The sequence below is a fragment of the Schistocerca serialis genome, chromosome 1 (assembly GCF_023864345.2).
Source record: "Schistocerca serialis cubense isolate TAMUIC-IGC-003099 chromosome 1, iqSchSeri2.2, whole genome shotgun sequence".
NCBI lineage: Eukaryota > Metazoa > Arthropoda > Insecta > Orthoptera > Acrididae > Schistocerca > Schistocerca serialis.
In genome coordinates this window covers 949787775-949810630 of record NC_064638.1, presented here as the reverse complement: position 1 = coordinate 949810630, position 22856 = coordinate 949787775, and the positions used below count along the sequence as shown (strand labels likewise).

The 22856-nt window shown below is 44.8% G+C and overlaps 1 protein-coding gene across 9 annotated transcripts in view; it reads left to right on the top strand.

Annotated features, from left to right (window-relative positions):
* The first annotated feature begins 2170 nt into the window (after positions 1 to 2170).
* Positions 2171 to 22856, top strand: part of LOC126412664 (uncharacterized) — a 353642-nt gene continuing 332956 nt past the window's right edge. For all 9 annotated transcript variants that reach the window (XM_050082429.1, XM_050082421.1, XM_050082414.1 and 6 more), the window contains exon 1: positions 2171 to 2267. In XM_050082429.1, the coding sequence (XP_049938386.1) occupies positions 2186 to 2267 (82 nt within the window). In that variant the 5' untranslated portion in view covers positions 2171 to 2185. The remainder of the gene's footprint in view (positions 2268 to 22856) is intronic.

Below are 22856 nucleotides of genomic sequence, written 5' to 3'. Positions count from 1 at the left end.
TCAGCGCGCGCTACGATGCAGAGTGAAAATTTCATTCTGTATGACAAATATTTAACATGTCACGTCACCAGATGACGTACCTCACCTCACGTTCAGCGGTTGGGCTTGTCGATCTACCCTCGTTGGCAGGGGGCAGTGCTACACATCGCTCCGCTAGGCTGCTCTGTATTAGTTCTTGCATTACCCGATGTGATGCGGCAGTGCTCGCGGTTGTGGTAAAACAACGCTATGATGAATTGGTTTACTTTTAGGAAAACAGAATAGCCTAGGGGAGAGATGTGGAACACTGGCCCGTACCTGCGAGAGTAGGACGACAAGCCCATCCTCTGCACGTGCGGCGAGATACGTTATCTGGTGAGGTAATGTGTTCAACATCTGTCATCCACTGTTGGGCTACTTCCCGGCATTTTCGGCCCAATGAGTTCTATTTTACTTTACTTGTCTCAACGTCATCTACACTCGGGCCATTAAAGTTGCTACACCAAGAAGAAATGCAGATGATAAACGGGTATTCATTGGACAAATATATTGTACTAGAACTGACATGTGATTACATTTTCACGCAATTTGGGTGCATAGATCCTGAGAAATCAGTACCCAGAACAACCACCTCTGGCCGTAATAAAGGCCTTCATACGCCTGGGCAAAGAGTCAAACAGGGCTTCGCTGGCGTGTACAGGTACAGCTGCGCATGCAGCTTAAACACGATACCACAGTTCATCAAGAGTAGTGACTGGCATATTGTGACGAGCCAGTTGCTCGGCCCTTATTGACCAGACGTTTTCAGTTGGTGAGAGATCTGGAGAATGTGCTGGCCAGGGCAGCGGTCGAACATTTTCTGTATCCTGAAAGGCCCGTACAGGACCTGGAACATGCGGTCGTGCATTATCCTGCTGAAATGTAGGGTTTCGCGGGGATCGAACGAAGGGTAGAGCCACGGGTCGTAACACATCTGAAATGTAACGTCCACTGTTCAAAGTGCCGTCAATGCGAACAAGAGGTGACCGAGACGTGTAACCAATGGCACCCCATACCATCACGCCGGGTGATACGCCAGTATGCCGATGACGAATACACGCTTCCAATGTTCGTTCACAGCGATGTCGCCAAACACGGATGCGACCATCATGATGCTGTAAGCAGAACCTGGATTCATCCGAAAAAATGACGTTTTGCCATTCGTGCACCCAGGTTCGTCGTTGAGTACACCATCGCAGGCGCTCCTGTCTGTGATGCAGCGTCATGGGTAACCGCAGTCGTTGTCTCCGAGCTGATATTCCATGCTGCTGCAAACGTCGTCGAACTGTTCGAGCAAATGGTTGTTGTCTTTCAAATGTCCCCATGTGTTGACTCAGGGATCGAGACGTGGATGCACGATCCGTTACACCCATACGGATAAGATGCCTGTCATCTCGACTGCTAGTGATACGAGGCCGTTGGGATCCAGCACGGCGTTCCGTATTACCCTCCTGAACCCACCGATTCCATATTCTGCTAACAGTCATTGGCTCTCGACCAACGCGAGCAGCAATGTCGCGATACGATAAACCGCAATCGTGATAGGCTACAATCCGACCTTTATCAAAGTCGGAAACGTGATGGTACGCATTTCTCCTCCTTACACGAGACATCACAACAACGTTTCACCAGGCAACGCCGGTCAACTGATGTTTGTGAATGAGTAATCGGTTGGAAACTTTCCTCATGTTAGCACGTTGTAGGTGTCGCCATCGGCGCTATCTTGTGTGAATGCTCTGAAAAGCTAAGCATTTGCATATCACAACATCTTCTTCCTGTCGGTTAAATTTCGCGTCTATAGCACGTCACCTTCGTGGTGTAGCAGTTTTAATGGGCAGTAGTGTATGTCACTTTTGGGGTTTTTTGAACGTAATAATAATTACCCAATAGGTGTGCACTCTGATTGGACCTGTTGCTCGAAGCAGGTACAATCTCAAAAGCCGAAACTGTGAAATGCCAACCGCAGAATTGCCCAGCTGGCAATGATCCGGTGTCGGCCGCAGTTCCTACACGGCCAGGTGAGAGACGGCGGCTCGTCACGAGGTAGCGGGGAGCCGCCTGCATCCTGGTGGCCTGGTGGGGGGCAGGGCGCGAGCAGCTGAGCGCCGGCGGCCGCGCGCGCCGCCCGCCAGTGAGTGTTGAGTGGTCGCCGACGCCGGTCACCACCATGGCAGCACCCCTCAGCCGCAGCGCCGCCGCCGCAGCCGCCGCCGCCGTCGCCGTCGCCACTCTGCTGGCCGCCCTCACCGGTGAGTGCGCCCGACTCTCTTCTGCTCTGCTCTCCGCCGATTCGCACCGTTCCAGCAGCACGTATCAGACACAGCGCACAGCGAAAATGTTCTCTATTTTTCTTCGTTTTATCGTCTCCTCAGCTGAAGAATATTGCGGACAGAAAACGAGTTTTGCACTGCCTTTGTTCGAGATGTCAGTTCATATTCCCGTGAAGTGATGAAGAAAACCGGAAGCAATTGTACAATCATAATACCAATCCCAAAGAAAGCAGGAGTTGACAGATGTGAAAATTACCGAACTATCAGTATAATAAGTCACAGCGGCAAAATACTTACGCGAATTCTTTACAGACGAATTGAAAAACTGGTAGAAGCCGACCTCGGGGAAGATCAGTTTGGATTCCGTAGAAATGTTGGAACACGTGAGACAATACTGAACCTACGACTTATCTTAGAAGAAAGATTAAGAAAAGGCAAACCTACGTTTCTAGCATTTGTAGACTTAGAGAAAGCTTTTGACAATGTTGACTGGAATACTCTCTTTCAAATTCTGAAGGTGGCAGGGGTAAAATACAGGTAGCGAAAGGCTATTTACAATTTGTACAGAAAGCAGATTGCAGTTATAAGAGTCGAGGGGTATGAAAGGGAAGCAGTGGTTGGGAAGGGAGTGAGACAGGGTTGTAGCCTCTCCCCGATGTTATTCAATCTGTATATTGAGCAAGCAGTAAAGGAAACGAAAGAAAAGATCGGAGTAGGTATTAAAATCCATGGAGAAGAAATAAAAACTTTGAGGTTCGATGATGACATTGTAATTCTGTCAGAGACAGCAAGGGACTTGGAAGAGCAGTTGAACGGAATGGACAGTGTCTTGAAAAGAGGGTATAAGATGAACATCAACAAAACGAGGATAATGGAATGTAGTCGAATTAAGTCGGGTGATGTTGAGGGAATTATATTAGGAAATGAGACACTTAGATGGGTAGATCACATAACTAATAAGGAGGTATTGAATAGAATTGGGGAGAAGAGGAGCTAGTGGCACAACTTGACTAGAAGAAGGGATCGGTTGGTAGGACATGTTCTGAGACATCGAGGGATCACCAATTTAGTACTGGAGGGCAGCGTGGAGGGTAAAAATCGCAGAGGGAGACCAAGAGATGAATACACTAAGCAGATTCAGAAGGATGTAGGCTGCAGTAGGTACTGGGAGATGAAGAAGCTTGCACAGGATGGAGTAGCATGGAGAGCTGCATCAAACCAGTCTCAGGACTGAAGACCACAACAACAACAATATTGATGTTTCGAAAGAGGGGCTTAGTGAGGAACTGCGGCTATCTATAACTGCCTTAGCATAGCCCAAAAAGGCAATTTTCAGTACTGCTTGCCTATCTGGTGGTATTACTAAATTAAGATGCCTACACTGTTTGATAAGACCCACACGGTAGCTGCGTAGTTCTCTGAACAACAAAAGTGTCTCAGAGATGCTCGACAGACTCCACCTGCTGACACCACAATGACTGCACCATGCATTACTGAAGGGCCTCTCGTAAGCTGTTGAATCTGAACGCAACAGAGCAACGCTTGAATCTGTAATATTACAGAAAACGCTAGGATCACATCGCTTCAGTTAAGCAACTTCTGGCATTCGCGTGGGTCCCAGACGTGAATAAAAGAGGAGTGCCTTAGATGATCCTGGTGCACACATAACGTGTATGATGAATTGCAGCTACAGGTGTACGTACAGCTGCATTTTTAGCAATAGCTGTGGTGCAAGAAAAGCTCAGTAACGTTAAACTAAAGGAGGATGATTCCTTTCATCCACCAATAAGTCAAATATGCTTTATCCAACAGCGATGTTTAAACTTCTTTTCCGGCATTAAAGTATCTAAATACTGCTTGCACGTAAACTTTGCTCAAGAGTTTGATATATGGTCAGCATTCTGCAGAAAACAGGTCTCCTCAAAGGAAACCAAAGCTGTATGCAAAGCTACCTCCGTTGTTGGACCTATTAAAAGCTGAAGCTCTGGAATTTAGCAACAGCTTAAAACTGCTATATAACATGAAAGGTCCCTGTATGCTTAGCATTACTCCCAGACAACGACATCATGTGTTCAGGGAAGAAGAGATGTCACGAAATTTGAGAACACGCATACTGAAATGGAGAGAAATGTTACATCTTTCAGAGTGAAAATATAGTGTGTTCTTCGTATCTTCTGCATGTTTTAAAGAAATCTTTTGTTTCGCGCCCTTAGCTGACGCTATCTTAATGTCTATCTGAAAGTTGACTGGAGGGAAAGATGTGTTACCTGTGACGTGAATCATATGTGTGCCGTGCAGTATGATGAAAGCCTTTGTCTGGCTTCAGCGCTTGTTAAGGTCCTCCGGCCTAGGAACTAGTTGTGACCGAGTAAAGAAATAAAGTACGGCTGTAGGATGAGTTATTTTCTGGGAACTTACGTCGTATCTCAGTAAGTTATAAAAAAAGAAATGTTACATTCATTTATAAAACACTATTTCCCGGTAACAGTCTAGTACCAAGTACCGGGGTAAAATGGCCAGCCTCCTACTGTTCGGGCGTTTTGGAGATAGTGAGAGATGATATTAATAAACATCACCATTCTTGAAAAATTTGTAAAGTACATACGAGGACTAACTACCATTAAACATATCTTCAGATTGAGATGGAGTGATGGTAAAGACGGTGATTCGTTTACGGGCAGAATGAAGGAATAATCCCCGTTCGAACATCAGTGCTTAAGTAAATGACTTCAGATTATCCGCTGCTGCATTCACTTATAATAGAACCGCTGCTGCTTATCTGTTGGAGTCAAAGTCCTTCATTTACTCCTTAATTCAGTCATAAGACAACCACGCCCTGTTGATGTTTACAAATCATATTTAAATTTACTCGGAGAAAGAATGGCGCCAATTTTGTCGTGGGCTTCATTTTAACAGTCAAATCAGCGAGAATCAAACCTACACTGTTAGTATATTATTACAAATTTCTCATTTGCACTTGTTTTTTTTTTCTTCTACTAACAATAACTTTTCTACGAACCAGGGAACGCTAATTTTCACTTGTCCAGTCCGAACTAACTCCATTTGTAACAAACCCACAGTCGATGGAACATCAAATCCTCCTCCTTTCTTTCGTTCGAGTGCCCTGTATGTTGGTCAAATGTCCATTTACAGTCGTCATTCCGTTTATGTTTTCTATGAAACTATACAGTTTATTCTTGAAGTATCTGCTGCTAGCATTGCCCACGGGACCAACTAAGGCTCTACTAACCGTAGTCTGTAAAAACAGAGGAGACAAGTGTCCTAAATGTATTCTGACCAATCAAGTGCATCAACCGAGAAATTAATGTATATATTCAGTTTCCATGACCCTAGGCAATGAATTGGGGACTTCTTTGGCATTTTGTCATTTCTTTAAGTCTTGGAACTTACAATTCGGTACTGATACTTCCTGAAAAGTCACTTTAATGAAGGGGAATATGGGAAAAGGGCTGCCAGCACGCTGGGGTTTCCTGTGGGAGGCGGCGTTTAGCGTAATGACCGCGGAACAAAGCGACAGCGACCGCTGCAGAACGGGCCGCGTGAAAGTCCGCTTACTGTTACAGTCCAGCGAGAAACCTCAAGGCGACGCTATTCGGCCGAGAACGTTTCTCTTTCCTTTTACACGATACGTGTGATCAGACTTGCGCCAGCCGTCCTTGCACTGCGGTGACAATGGCTGTGCCCACAGACTGTCACTTTGCAAAATCTCAATGCCGAATAACGCTTTTGGGTGCGGGAGGCTGAAGGCTCGCCTCGACTGAGCTGTGCCCAAGGGTGGGGCCGAATTCAGTGTTCAGTTAGAAATGACATAGCGATTTAAAAAAAAAAAAATATTTCTGCTGCAATGAATTTTGTTATATATGAGATGACATAAGAATGAACCGGACTCCACATAAACACGTAGTGTTTTAGAGCACTAACTAAATCAATCAAATCCTTCAGTATTATGAAGCTGCTTGATTAAAACTGTTTGCTGGTGCAACCGGGAACCTTGCCTTTCGTGGGCAACGTTTCTACCAACTGAGCTATCCTTAAAGGACTCACGACCTGATGTCACAGCTTCTTTGTTTCCGGAGCTCTATTCCAGGAGAGTTTCTGCGAAATTTGGGAATTAGGAGAGACGTACAGAATTCAAGCTGTAATAGTGGGTCGCAGATAATATGTGAACAGCTCAGTTGATAACAGCATGGCCCGCGAAGGGCAAGGCTTCGTGTTCGAGTTGTTATCTGGCACGCACTTTTAATCAGCTAAGAAGTTTCAGAACAGCGCAGTCTCCGCTCCAGGGTGAACGTTCCATCTGGCTCCTGCATTGAGCTCTGGAAGGCGCATGTATGTGTGTGTGTGTGTGTGTGTGTGTGTGTGTGTGTGTGTGTGTGTGTGAAAAAGTATCATTCTGCTATAGAAATGAGGTCAGCACAATATAACCCGTTTGTTTGAGTTTATTGCAAGGAAAAACTGTGTCTGCAAGTGCTATAAGCTGCAGTTCGGAATCATTCACATGGGTAACATTTACTATCAAAAACAGTCTTGATCACAAATTATTTATTCTGGTGACCGGTTTCGACCACGCAACTATGATCATCTTCAGACCAATGAGCAAGAATATCCTTGCACATTGGTCTGAAGATGACCACAGTTGTGGTCGAAACCGGTCACCGGAATAAATAATTTGTGATCAAGACTGTTTTTGATAGTAAATATTAGTTCAAAATGGTTCAAATGGCTCTGAGCACTATGGGACTCAACTTCTGAGGTCATTAGTCCCCTAGAACTTAGAACTAGTTAAACCTAACTACCCTAAGGACATCACACACATCCATGCCCGAGGCAGGATTCGAACCTGCGACCGTAGCGGTCTCGCGCTTCCTGACTGCAGCGCCTAGAACCGCAGGGCCACTTGGCCGACTAAATATTAGTAATAACACTGATGACTGGTTGCTCCCACAATGTATTCAAAATTGATTCACACGAGTATTGACTCTCTGCAATAGGGGTTCCGAATGCAGTGGGAAATGCTTAGCAATCGTATATCTCTAGTAACAATAACAAGAAAAGGTTTTATCAACGTCGATCGTCAATTGTTTAATTTATTAGTTCTTTCGCTGTCTCGTTTAGTATGTGATTTCAAGAAACTGTTCATTACTGTCTACATGAGCTAATGGTGCACAAAAAATGTTCAAAGTGCCCGTCTTACCTACAAACACAGGTTTCACCTCGCCGTCACACTGGATTGTGAACAACGTCCGATACATCTGGTAAGGTGCCCACCGTTCCACATCTTTCCTCAGTTCATCCAAGAGTAGATCGTTTACTACATTTCCATTTCGCCACACAGAAAAAAGTCCATGGGGCTTAAGGCACGTGACACTGATTCACCTCTTCCAGTGTACTAGGACTGCTCCAAACAAACGCAGTGAAACGTACGAGATCCCCATCGTGCAACTGCACATCCCTCAGTGTCCTGGAAGTGTTAAGCCATAGTGGTGACTAGAAAATATGAGCTTGTAGGAAGAAAATTATATACACGGGTGAATGAGATGTTAGTCATAAATTACAGTCGTTACTTGAGAACCATTATTAGCGCAAACCGCAGTCTTGTTGAGGGTGACTGATTGGAACGCGACTTAGCAGCGTCGAGCTGTAATTTAGGCTATTCTGAAAATTGACTAAACAGAGAATTAAGCATATCTCGTCTCTACAAGGCTTTCACAGCAATACTACTACAGGTCATCGTCCATTGCTGACCGGTGGCCGTGTCGTGCTCTGCCTTTGGTGCCATGTGAGTGCGCTGTGGAGGGACAAGGGACCAGCACATAGCTTTCCCGCCCACTGTCAACTTTCATGGTCTTTCACCCGCTACTTTTCGTTCAAGTTTCTCCTAAAGTGGCTTCGTCAAGCTCAGTGCACTCCGTTTCAGTCATCCCACCAACGAAAAATCCCTGACACTAGCGGTAACTGAACTTGAGTCGAAATGTTTAAATGTGTGTGAATTCCTAAGGGACCAAACAGCTGAGGTCATAGGTCCTAGACTTACACACTATTTAAACTAACTTAAACTAGCTTGTGCTGAGAACAACACACACGCCCATTCCCGAGGGAGGACTCGAAACTCCAGCGGGAAGGGCCGCACAGTCCGTGAAATGGCTCCTCTAACCGCACGGTCACTCCGCGCGGCAGAACTTGAGTACTCCGCATGGCAGTCAGGTGGCTGACCTCTCGTTTACGGAAGTGGACACCACAGTATTCCGTGCGCACTCAGTTTGCCAGCAGTTCCTTACTTAGCATTAAGCCGGGTTTTCCTAGAAGCAGGAATTTGAGTTGGAGTGGTCGCATATCTTAACTGCATTACACATTTGTCTTTTCCCAGAAAATCATATGTGCTGCCTGGAAAGAGCGGTCAAAGAAAGTGTTTTTACTTTAACAAAAGTGCTAATGTACTGTACAGTATTGATGAATCACACGGGAGAACCAGAGGGAAACTCCTGGATTTGCTGATAGCCATACAAATAATGTGTGATGAAGAAGAGAATTATATGCACCAGAGATATGCGAAACGCAGAACATAGCTTTATATGTTTACACTACTGGCCATTAAAATTGCTACACCACGAAGATGACGTGCTACAGACGCGAAATTTAACCGACAGGAAGAAGATGCTGTGATAAGCAAATGATTAGCTTTTCAGAGCATTCACACAAGGTTGGCGCCCGTGGCGATACCTACAACGTGCTGACATGAGGAAAGTTTCCAACCGATTTCTCATACACAAACAGCAGTTGACCGGCGTTGCCTGGTGAAACGTTGTTGTGATGCCTCGTCAAAGGAGGAGAAATGCGTACCATCACGTTGATAAAGGTCGGACTGTAGCCTAACGCGATTGCGGTTAATCGTACCGGGACATTGCTGCTTGCGTTGGTCGAGATCCAATGACTGTTAGTACAACATGGAATCGGTGGGTTCAGGAATATAATACGGAACGCCGTGCAGGATCCCAACGGCCTCGTATCACTAGCAGTCGAGATGACAGGCATCTTATCCGCATGGCTGTAACGGATCGTGCATCCACGTCTCGATCTCTGATTTAACAGATGGGGACGTTTGCAAGACAACAATCATCTGCACGAACAGTTCGACGACGTTTGCAGCAGCACGGACTGTCAGTTCGGAGACCATGGCTGCAGTTACCCTTGACGCTGCATCACAGACAGGAGCGCCTGCGATGGTGTACTCAACGACGAACCTGGGTGCACGAATGGCAAAACGTCATTTTATCGGATGAATCCATGTTCTGTTTACAGCATCATGATGGTCGCATCCGTGTTTGGCGACATCGCTGTGAACGCGCCTGGAAGCGTGTATTCGTCATCGCCTTACTGGCGTATCACCTGCCGTGATGGTATGAGGTGCCATTGGTTACACGTCTCGGTCACCTCTCTTCGCATTGACGGCAGTTTGAACAGTGGACGTTACATTTCAGATGTGTTACGACCCGTGGCTCTACCTTTCATTCGATCCCTGCGAAACCCTACATTTCAGTAGGATAAACACGACCGCATGTTGCAGGTCCCGTACAGGCCTCTCTGGATACAGAAATGTTAAGACTGCTGCCCTGGCCAGCACATTCGCCAGATCTCTCACCAATTGAAAACGTCTGGTCAATCGTGGCCGAGCAACTGGCTCGTCACAATACGCCAGTCACTACTCTTGATGAACTGTAGTATCGTATTGAAGCTGCATGGGCAGCTGTAACTGATCACGCCATCCACATTTTGTTTGACTCAATGTCCAGGTGTATCAAGGCCGTTATTACAGCCAGAGGTGGTTGTTCTGTGTACTGATTTCTCAGGATCTATGCACCCAAGTTGCGTGAAAATGTAATCACATGTCAGTTCTAGTATAATATATTTGTCCAATGAATACCCGTTTATCATCTGCATTTCTTCTTGGTGTAGCAATTTTAATGGTGAGTGGTGTACCTCCTAGACACTGAATCGCACTTGTAGCTTCTTAGAGTACTTTGTAGCCATTTTGAACACGAACTCTTCACTAGAACGCAGTGTACAAAGCATTAGGGTGGTCCAGACCAGTTGGCCTATCTCGCCCGACGGAAAACGCTGCCGCCCTACGCACTGCGTTCTGTCGGAAAACACCCTCATTGCTTTGTCACTGTCGATGTGATGACGCGTTACGCCGGACGCGTTACTTGCTAGGCGGCGCCCACAGAAAACCCGGTCGTAGAGTGGGTTCCACGAGGCAGGTTGGCCGCCTAGTGCAAGGAAGGAGCGCGCCTCGAGGCTCAGCATCTGCCCGCAGCCGTCACACTCTCGCGCGTTTGCACGGCGCGTCCGCCGATGCGACTCGCTCTCACTGCGCGACTGCAGCTTCCCCAAACACCTGTACCGTGTCTGACTCATCTCCAAGCTGCTCGGTTCGCAACCCGCATATTGCTCGGGATACTGCTGCATTTCTTCGTGTTCATCTACACCTACATTTATATCGCAAGCCAACCAACGGTGTGTGGCGTAGGGCACTTTAAGTGCCACTGTCATTACCTCCCTTTCCTGTTCCAGTCGCGTATGGTTCTCGGGAAGAACGACTGCCGGAAAGCCTCCGTGCGCGCTAGAATCTCTCTAATTTTACAATCGTGATCTCCTCGGGAGATATAAGTAGGGGGAAGCAATATTTTCGATACCTCATCCAGAAACGCACCCTCTCGAAACCTGGACAGCAAGCTACACCGCGATGCAGAGCGCCTCTCTTAAAGAGTCTGCCACTTGAGTTTGCTAAACATCTCCGTAACGCTATCACGCATACCAAATAACCCTGTGACGAAACGCGCCGCTCTTCTTTGGATCTTCTCTATTTCCTCTGTCAACCCGGCCTGGTACGGATCCCACACTGATGAGCAATACACAAGTATAGGTCGAACGAGTGTTTTGTAAGCCACCTCCTTTGTTGATGGACTACATTTTCTAAGGACTCTCCCAATGAATCTCAACCTGGCACCCGCCTTACCATACGCGACTGGAACAGGAAAGGGAGGTAATGACAGTGGCACGTAAAGTGCCCTCCGCCACACCCCGTTGGGTGGCTTGCGGAGTATAAATGTAGATGTAGATGTAGATCCATAGTTAACTAATAAAGATATTTTGAGGTAACGCAATTTACACACAAAATATAATTTGTACATCATAACGACCCTTAGTGGTCCTTTAAATTGTCCCGTGACTAGGATTACTTACACTGACAACACAGGGTATTTATTTTCACTTGAAATACAATCAGGGTCCATCACAGCGGAAGGAACTGCTGTACAGATACAACTAACACGAGATGCCTTTGACTGTTGCATTGGTGTCAGTTACAACGCCTCAGTATACCTCATTTACTTAGGTGCACGTTGAGTGTTGTATCCGTGGTTATCTCCTTCTTGTTTTCGTAAGACAACTTCACTACAGCTGCAGTTGAGTAATATGAGGGACAGTCAAGGATAGCCTCTGATGACTGATCTGGCTTTTCCGCATTTTTATGAATCATTCCATCAAATTCTCCCTAATGATTCTCTGCGAAAAACGCTATCTACTTTTCTATTTCTTATCAATCGATGTTATTGTTGTAGAAATGTAACCTGTAGATTGATGTGAACATCACACTCTGCCTTATTCCCCTGTCTTTTTCTCCCTCCCGAAAAAATGCGCATATAACTATATGTTGAGGAAATTCTGTTTAGTTTTAGGACCGATAATATATAAGGTGCTGAACCTTGCTGTCTACTTGTGCTCCCACTCATTTCACCCTCATATTTTCAGTTGTCTACATCTTGCTTTACACTGTTGTTAACGTTGAGAGCTTCTCTGGGGTTCAGATTTATTGGTACGAACAGAAAATTAAGTCGCCTATAGGTGAGGACGTTGTGTAATCGAGAAGCTGGACACGTGGAGTGTATTGCTGCATGCAAGTGGGAGCGCAAAGTCAGACTTAAATAACCGTTCTGTTTGTCCAAATTAGTCATTCGTTCGTCCATCTGATCTACAATCTAGTTACATGCGACACCGCTATTTCTTATTCATTTTATAAGTGTTCGATCTTTGAGAACTATCGTACCACACGATACAGAGATATAGCGAAGTGTTGAGTGCTTTTGACAATGGATTTCAGATCGATTCCGTATTTCAGGATTTCCGGAAGGCTTTTGACACTGTACCACACAAGCGGCTTGCAGTGAAATTGCGTGCTTATGGAATATCGTCTCAGTTATGTGACTGGATTTCTGATTTCCTGTCAGAGAAGTCACAGTTCCTAATAATAGACAGAAAGTCAATGAGTAAAACAGAAGTGATTTCTGGCGTACCTCAAGGTTCCTTATCTATATAAACTATTTGGGAGTCAATCTGAGCAGCCGTCTTAAAGTTGTTTTCAGATGACGCTGTAGTTTATCGACCAATAAAGTAATCAGAAGATCAAAACAAATTCAAAAGGATTTAGAAAAGATATCTGAATGGTGCGAAAATTGGCAATTGACTGTAAATAACGAAAAGTGTGAGGTCATTCTCATGAGTGCTAAAAAGGAATCCGTTAAACTTCGGTTACGCGATAAATCAGTCAAATCTAAAGACCGTAAATTCAACTAAATACCTATGAATTACAATTACGAAAAACTTAAATTGGAAGGAACACATAGAAAATGTTGTGGGACAGGCTAACCAATGAATGCGTTTTATTGGCAGGACACATCGAAAATGTTATAGATAAGGAGACTGCCTACGCTACGCTTGTCCGTCCTCTTTTAGAATACTGCTGCGCGGCGTGGGATCCTTACCAAATAGGACTGACGGAGTACATCGAAAAAGTTCAAAAAGAGCAGCAGGTTTTGTATTATTGCGAAATATGGGATAGAGTGTCACAGAAATGATACAGGATTTGGGCTGGACATCATTAAAAGAAAGGCGTTTCTCGCTGCGACGGAATCTTCTCGCTAAATTCCAATCACCAACTTTCTCCTCAGAATGCGAAAATATGTTATTGACACCGACCTACATAGGGAGAAACGACCACCACGATAAAATAAGGGAAATCAGAGCTCATACGGAAAGATACAGGTGTTCATTCTTTCCGCGCGCTATACGAGATTGGAATAACAGAGAATCGTGAAGGTGGTGCGATGAGCCCTCTGCCAGGCACTTAAATGTGATTTGCATATATCCGCGTAGATGTCTGCAGATCTCTGCCGTGATCAGCGATAGCTCTTAGCACGTATTCTTTCTATTTTCAAAGAATTCTCTTCCATCTCTTCCAAGCTGTGGTCCGTGTTCTAAAAGCAGAGCGTTTCTCGACATTGATTTATTCTATTGTGATCTACTGCTGTCATATACGTTTAACTTACAAGTATTCTTAAGCTATGTAGGTACTTTAAAGTATTTGAATTCTCGCTAAAATCCACTGCTTCATTTACCAACCATTCTTACAGCACTGAACATCTGCATCAAACACTATCGCATAATGAATAGTAATTCTATTTCTGTAGCCTGTTAATTGCTAAGTTCGGAAAATCGCAGCTGTCGGCCACCCACTAGATAATACGAACTAAGAACAAAACAATGTCCGTTTCTGTTACTCTACAAAGCGTAACTTCAATTGTAGTCAATCGTCTGGCATCACCAGTGCAATTTACAGGTACAGGTTGTACTTACGATTCTGTGATAAATACGGCATGGAAACGAAAGATTATGGTTTGATATTCAGTCCCAGAGAAGTAATCAGAGACGGAGTATAGGCTCGGATGCAAATCGGAAAGACCTTTCTCAAAGAAATCATCCTCCTGAAGCAGTTTAGGGCAACAACACAAATCTTACATCCCGCTGACCGGACTGCAATTTGCACGCCTCTTCTGCCGAAAGCAAATCCAGTGTCTAAGTCATCTTGGAATTTCGATCTATGTGTGGGATAGTAACATCGTGCACGAAACTGACTTGCAAACAAGAGTACAAGAATTCAGAAAACGATCTAAAAACATTAGCTTATTTGAAAACGGTAATCTTGGAACAGTATAAACTGCCATATGATCTGGATCAGTTCCAAGAAGAACAGAGACGTATGAACACGTTTGGCTGAATCTCTCACTGTTACTGCAGGGGAAGACTATAAGAGCGTCCAAGCCGCACATTCCTGTGCAGGCGTGGTAGCATGAGGAGGCTGTACGAGCGGTCGTAGGAGCAACGGATGCCGGAACCCGCGGGAGTCTTTTGCAACAGAGAATAGTAGTGGCAGAGAGAGAGCAGCGGCGGGAAGCGTGTGCGTCCAGCAGTCTAGGAGTCAGCCCTGCACGAAAGTGAAACTTGCTCTGCCAGTGGGCTTCCCGTCGTGAGAAACAGGAGTCAGTGACTCTGCAGGGCTGACACAATGTCACGTGAAAAGGAGTAAACATAACGATAAAAAGGACTGCTGTGCTGTTTGTAAACAGTCTGTTAGAAACAAGTTTGGAATTTGTGAGAAATGGAAATCAGTGCGTGTCACCAGTTTTGACTTGTAGCAGGAGACATGAAATTTAAATGCGAAAACCATTTTTGAAACACCTGAGCATTGCTTAAGGAGACATGGAAAGATGCATGGTGGTAACTATTAGGAGATACTGGAAGAGTAATAAACATATGCCGGCCACGGTGGCCGTGCGGTTCTAGGCGCTTCAGTCCGGAACCGCGCAACTGCTACGGCCGCAGGTTCGAATCCTGCCTCGGGCATGGATGTGTGTGATGTCCTTAGGTTAGTTAGGTTTAAATATTTCTAAGTTTTATGGGACTGATGACCTCAGATGTTAAGTCCCATAGTGCTCAGAGCTTTTGAACCATTTTTAATAAACATATCAGCGAGTAGACTGTAGTGGAAATCAAATTAGGTGTGTAATTGAAATGCAGATGAGTGGAATATGTTGTCAAGCAAATGGACGATAACTGATCCAAATAAGTTGCTCAGTGGATTCCAAGAGTTATAAAAAGAAGGAGACGGCCACCGTATAAAAGAGGAATGGATGATATTGGTATAAATGTTAGAAAGACATAGCTGAAGACCATGATGCAGGGAAAAGATTAGAAGCAGAATTTATTCTGTAATGCATGTCGTAAGCTGATGACAATGATATAGAGAAGTACAGTAAATTTAACTCGCACCAGAATTATATGGTATTGTTATAGTGCACCATTAGCAAAAGTGGTAGTGGCCATTTTCGTGTTGAAGTGAAAGAACTAGTGTTTCTCTAAAACAAGTAAGCAGAATTCCAGATGAGCTTTCACGTGCAAATACTGACGATTACTTCCACATTACTTATTGTGTCGACGTTTTGAGCAGTTTAAACAAAGGGATATTGCCCGGCTTGTAGATTCAATAGGGAATCTCGGTGTACGTTCCAATACACACCTGAACCTGGGCAGAAGACTCGGCGCCGAAACGTCTTGGCAGGAAGTTACTGACATCCGGCAGTTTACCGAAATTCCGTGGAACAGCACCGGCAGTGGACACCAAAAGCATTTCACTGTATTCTAAGGATGGTAGTAGTTGCCTTCTACGTAAGAAATAAGTTCTGTTTATCCAAAACTGTAAATATGAAAGAGTAGCCATCAAAATGTACTAGGCCGCAGTTGAATTACAAGTGATTAACGAACTAACTGCGAAATGCCTGCCAAATTTTGTTAGCATCCTCACGGATTGGTAAAACATTTTTTTTTCTTCAATGTGGTGAGTTTCATTTTAGCGATGGCGCTTGTTTGATCAGATATTAGATAAATGTATAGACGCTACTCTCTTTATTCTCTTACTTGAAACCATATGTAATGAACTGTGTGCGAGGATCTGATGACTCAAGTTTTACAGCGGTCTAATACTAATTTCGTCTTGAATGACACAATGCAAATATGAATATACAGATGTGCAGATAACTGAGCACATATATCAGCAATTTGATCTCAACGAACGAGAAACGACTGCCCTTATACCGACCACCATCAGCTCCAAATTTCGGGTAACACGATTCACTTATTTGCCGGCCGTGGTGGCCGAGCGGTTCTAGGCGCTTCAGTCCGGAACCACGCGGCTGCTACGGTCGCAGGTTCAAATCCTGCCTCGGGCATAGATGTGTGTGATGTCAAGTGGCTCTGAGCACTATGGGACTTAACTTCTGAGGTCATCAGTCCCCTAGAACTTAGAACTACTTAAACCTAACTAACCTAAGGACATCACACACATCCATGCCCGAGGCAGGATTCGAACCTGCGACCGTAGCGGTCGCGCGGTTCCAGACTGTAGCGCCTAGAACCGCTCGGCCACCCCGGCCGGCTGTGTGATGTCCTTAGGTTAGTTTGGTTTAAGTAGTTCTATGTTCTAGGGGACTGATGACCTCAGATGTGCAGCTATGGCATCAAAATGCATTAACTCAGACTCTTAGTTAAGCTTTTACAGCTGCATAAAAACAACGCTGCTCACTGGAAAGTTTCAATTATCCCCTTCACAGCACTTCCGTCCCCATTGCCCAGGTTCAGAAGTTTCATGAATAAGCATCACTTCCGTCAAGCATAAATGATAATTAAACTCATATTTGAAGCCGCAGAGACAATAAAAATAAACCATTGATCTCCGGAAGGTGTTGTGATTTCTTTCTCCAAATGGAAAACTTCACTCTACCGCTATGGTGTAAGACTCATTAAAATTATCTCTGCGGCAAAGACTTCTTCATATATAGCTGCCATCACAGGCAAAATTTCCGATTTTCTACCATTGGTATACTGTTCTCTGATAATTTAATGAAATTTATACAAACAACACACACACACACACACACACACACACACACACACACACACATACACACACACAAACGTGGGCGCGCGGGCGGCCAAAAGCCCTAACACATACTTACTACCAACGGCCTTCAATGTTGCAGATGTTTAGTTGGCCTTCTTGTTACTCAGTGTCATGTCGATATCGCTTGTGGAGGCCCAAGTTGATCCTTGACTTCAGATGAGCACACCAATGACTTTTCCTCACACTCTCATGTGCAAGCCCATCAAATCACCGCACGAGTAACCTCTCGTGCCCCAAACAGGCCTTGGTCTCTGCTTACCAACAAATCAGTAGGTGGAACAAGCGATCAAATGTTGAGCGTTTTGAGGTGTAATTCCGACTTAATCCGCGACTTTGTCCACAACAGACGACAGTGAAGATGAAACACATGATCTTAATATTTCACCGGCCTCAATGGTCTTAGGATAAAGCTGCAACCTCATAAAACGGAGACCGTGGATTCGAGTCTCACATCTGGAATTAATATGGGTTTCAAATGAGCCATTACTAAGTTGTTAATCTGCATCCACACCGTGATCGAATCAGCAATAATATATATGCATTAATCATCTTAAAAAAATCTTGAACTGTCTGAACAACTGCGTAAATGAAAACGATATTTCAACAACGTCAAAGAAACGCCGCGTTAGAGCAAATTATTCATGTAAACAAAAATTTGTTTCCTTCTGCTAAGGTCGCATGCCCGAGGTGATGGTAATTCTAAAAGTGCACTTCATGTTTAGAGCCTACTAACAATATTAGTGGATTGTAATTATGAACGTGAAAGAGCCGTGTGAAACTGGGTCTTCAAGATTTAATCGCATAAGGGTTCCTAATAAATTGCATTTTGTAGTATTACGGATTCGCCGATCTATTAGTACGAATCATTCACTAATTTACAGGTAATACTGAGGCAAGGTTCCTCATCTCTCGTGGCGAGTCAAGACTGAATTTGTGTGGTTTTCCGATGATGTGTATATGTGCACTGCGATATGAGGTGTGGAGACATGTCTAGAGCAGGGGTGTCCAGCCTTTTAGCTTACATGGGCCACAATGGAAGAAGACGAGTATTTTTGGGCCGGCCGCACGTAACATACTTAAAACTACGAGGCGGGAAAAAATAAAATGAAAAAGCTGTGGACCGATGTGAGAACAGGATCATGTGGCGGGAGTTTCAGGCTGAAAACAAACAGCTTGTCACAACTTTACATGAACGGAATTTTGTGGATTTTTTTTCTGGTCGTGTATTAGATGATCATTTCTTGGGCCGCTTTGGGCCACATGCGACGTTCATCTCTTGCCTACAGGCTTGGATGTTTCAGCTGTCAAGCTAATTGATCAATAATTTAGTGCTGTCACTGGTTTGATGCGGCCCGCCACAAATTCCTCTCCTGTACCAAGCTTTTCATCTCAGAGTAGCAATCAGAAAATACGTCCTGAATTATTTGCTGGATGTATTCTAGTGTCTGGCTTGCCCTACAGTTATAGCCTCTACAGTTCCCTCTAGTACATCGGAAGTTATTCCCTGATGTCTTAACAGATGTCTTACCATGCTGTCCCTTCTATTTCCATTCATTCCTCTCCTCACCGCTTCTGCAGAGGACTTCCTCACTCTTTACCTTATCAGTTCACCTAATTTTCAACATTCTTCTACATCGCCAAGTCTCAAATGCTTCGATTCTCTCCTGATTCACTATCATTCAATGCTGTGCTCCAACAATACATTCTCAGAAATTTCTTCCTTAAATTAAGGCCTATGTTTGATACTAGTAGACGTCTCTTGGCCAGGAATGCTCTTTTTGCCAGTGCTAGTCTTATTTTGATGTCCTCGTTGCTCCGTCTATCATTGGTTATTTTGCTGCCTAGGTAGAAGAACTCCTTAAGTTCATCTATTTCGTCACCATCAATCCTGATGTTAAGTTTCTCGCTGTTTCCATTTCTTCTACTTCTCATTACCTTCGTCTCTTTTGGATTTGCTCTCAGTCCATATTCTGTACTCATTAGACTGTTCATTCCATTCAGCAGATCCTGTAATTCTTGTTCACTATCACTGAGGATAGCAATGGTATCAGCAAATCTTGTCATTGATATCCTTTCACCCTGAATTTTAATTTACTCTTGAAACTTTCTTTTATTACCGTCATTGCTTCTCTGATGTAGAGACTGAACAGTACGGGAAAAGACTACATCCCTGTGTTACATCCTTTTCAATCTGAGCACTTTGTTGTTGGTCTTTCAGTCTTACTGTTCGCTGTTACATCTACATTGATACTCCGCAAGCCACCCAACGGTGTGTGGCGGAGGGCACTTTACGTGCCACTGTCATTACCTCCCTTTCCTGTTCCAGTCGCGTATGGTTCGCGGGAAGAACGACTGTCTGAAAGCCTCCGTGCGCGCTCTAATCTCTCTAATTTTACATTCGTGATCTCCTCGGGAAGTATAAGTAGGGGGAAGCAATATATTCGATACCTCATCCAGAAACGCATCCTCTCGAAACCTGGCGAGCAAGCTACACCGCGATGCAGAGCGCCTCTCTTGCAGAGTCTGCCACTTGAGTTTATTAAACATCTCCGTAACGCTATCACGGTTACCAAATAACCCAGTGGCGAAACGCGCCGCTCTTCTTTGGATCTTCTCTATCTCCTCCGTCAACCCGACCTGGTACGGATCCCACACTGATGAGCAATACTCAAGTATAGGTCGAACGAGTGTTTTGTAAGCCACCTCCTTTGTTGATGGACTACATTTTCTAAGCACTCTCCCAATGAATCTCAACCTGGTACCCGCCTTACCAACAATTAGTTTTATATGATCATTCCACTTCAAATCGTTCCGTACGCATACTCCCAGATATTTTACAGAAGTAACTGCTACCAGTGTTTGTTCCGCTATCATATAATCATACAATAAAGGATCCTTCTTTCTATGTATTCGCAATACATTACATTTGTCTATGTTAAGGGTCAGTTGCCACTCCCTGCACCAAGTGCCTATCCGCTGCAGATCATCCTGTATTTCGCTACAATTTTCTAATGCAGCAACTTCTCTGTATACTACAGCATCATCCGCGAAAAGCCGCATGGAACTTCCGACACTATCTACTAAGTCATTTATATATATTGTGAAAAGCAATGGTCCCATAACACTCCCCTGTGGCACGCCAGAGGTTACTTTAACGTCTGTAGACGTCTCTCCATTGATAACAACATGCTGTGTTCTGTTTGCCAAAAACTCCTCAATCCAGCCACACAGCTGGTCTGATATTCCGTAGGCTCTTACTTTGCTTATCAGGCGACAGTGCGGAACTGTATCGAACGCCTTCCGGAAGTCAAGAAAAATAGCATCTACCTGGGAGCCTGTATCTAATATTTTCTGGGTCTCATGAACAAATAAGGCGAGTTGGGTCTCACACGATCGCTGTTTCCGGAATCCATGTTGATTCCTACATAGTAGATTCTGGGTTTCCAGAAATGACATGATACGCGAGCAAAAAACATGTTCTAAAATTCTACAAGAGATCGACGTAAGAGATATAGGTCTATAGTTTTGCGCATCTGCTCGACGACCCTTCTTGAAGACTGGGACTATCTGTGCTCTTTTCCAATCATTTGGAACCCTCCGTTCCTCTAGAGACTTGCGGTACACGGCTGTTAGAAGGGGGGCAAGTTCTTTCGCGTACTCTGTGTAGAATCGAATTGGTATCCCGTCAGGTCCAGTGGACTTTCCTCTATTGAGTGATTCCAGTTGCTTTTCTATTCCTTGGACACTTATTTCGATGTCAGCCATTTTTTCGTTTGTGTGAGGATTTAGAGAAGGAACTGCAGTGCGGTCTTCCTCTGTGAAACAGCTTTGGAAAAAGGTGTTTAGTATTTCAGCTTTACGCGTGTCATCCTCTGTTTCAATGCCATCATCATCCCGTAGTGTCTGGATATGCTGTTTCGAGCCACTTACTGATTTAACGTAAGACCAGAACTTCCTAGGATTTTCTGTCAAGTCGGTACATAGAATTTTACTTTCGAATTCAATGAACGCTTCACGCATAGCCCTCCTTACGCTAACTTTGACATCGTTTAGCTTCTGTTTGTCTGAGAGGTTTTGGCTGCGTTTAAACTTGGAGTGAAGCTCTCTTTGCTTTCGCAGTAGTTTCCTAACTTTGTTGTTGTACCACGGTGGGTTTTTCCCGTCCCTCACAGTTTTACTCGGCACGTACCTGTCTAAAACGCATTTTACGATTGCCTTGAACTTTTTCCATAAACACTCAACATTGTCAGTGTCGGAAAAGAAATTTTCGTTTTGATCTGTTAGGTAGTCTGAAATCTGCCTTCTATTACTCTTGCTAAACAGATAAACCTTCCTCCCTTTTTTTATATTCCTATTAACTTCCATATTCAGGGATGCTGCAACGGCCTTATGATCACTGATTCCCTGTTCTGTACATACAGATTCGAAAAGTTCGGGTCTGTTTGTTATCAGTAGGTCCAATATGTTATCTCCACGAGTCGGTTCTCTGTTTAATTGCTCGAGGTAATTTTCGGATAGTGCACTCAGTATAATGTCACTCGATGCTCTGTCCCTACCACCCGTCCTAAACATCTGAGTGTCCCAGTCTATATCTGGTAAATTGAAATCTCCACCTAAGACTATAACATGCTGAGAAAATTTATGTGAAATGTATTCCAAATTTTCTCTCAGTTGTTCTGCCACTAATGCTGCTGAGTCGGGAGGTCGGTAAAAGGAGCCAATTATTAACCTAGTTCGGTTGTTTAGTGTAACCTCCACCCATAATAATTCACAGGAACTATCCACTTCTACTTCACTACAGGATAAACTACTACTAACAGCGATGAACACTCCACCACCGGTTGCATGCAATCTATCCTTTCTAAACACCGTCTGTACCTTTGTAAAAATTTCGGCAGAATCTATCTCTGGCTTAAGCCAGCTTTCTGTACCTATAACGATTTCAGCTTCGGTGCCTTCTATCAGCGCTTGAAGTTCCGGTACTTTACCAACGCAGCTTCGACAGTTGACAATTACGATACCGATTGCTGCTCGGTCCCCGCATGTCCTGACTTTGCCCCGCACCCGTTGAGGCTGTTGCCCTTTCTGTACTTGCCCAAGGCCATCTAACCTAAAAAACCGCCCAGCCCACGCCACACAACCCCTGCTACCCGTGTAGCCGCTTGTTGCGTGTAGTGGACTCCTGACCTATCCAGCGGAACCCGAAACCCCACCACCCTATGGCGCAAGTCGAGGAATCTGCAGCCCACACGGTCGCAGAACCGTCTCAGCCTCTGATTCAGACCCTCCACTCGGCTCTGTACCAAAGGTCCGCAGTCAGTCCTGTCGACGATGCTGCAGATGGTGAGCTCTGCTTTCATCCCGCTAGCGAGACTGGCAGTCTTCACCAAATCAGATAGCCGCCGGAAGCCAGAGAGGATTTCCTCCGATCCATAGCGACACACATCATTGGTGCCGACATGAGCGACCACCTGCAGATGGGTGCACCCTGTACCCTTCATGGCATCCGGAAGGACCCTTTCCACATCTGGAATGACTCCCCCCGGTATGCACACGGAGTGCACATTGGTTTTCTTCCCCTCTCTTGCTGCCATTTCCCTAAGGGGCCCCATTACGCGCCTGACGTTGGAGCTCCCAACTACCAGTAAGCCCACCCTCTGCGACTGCCCGGATCTTGCAGACTGAGGGGCAACCTC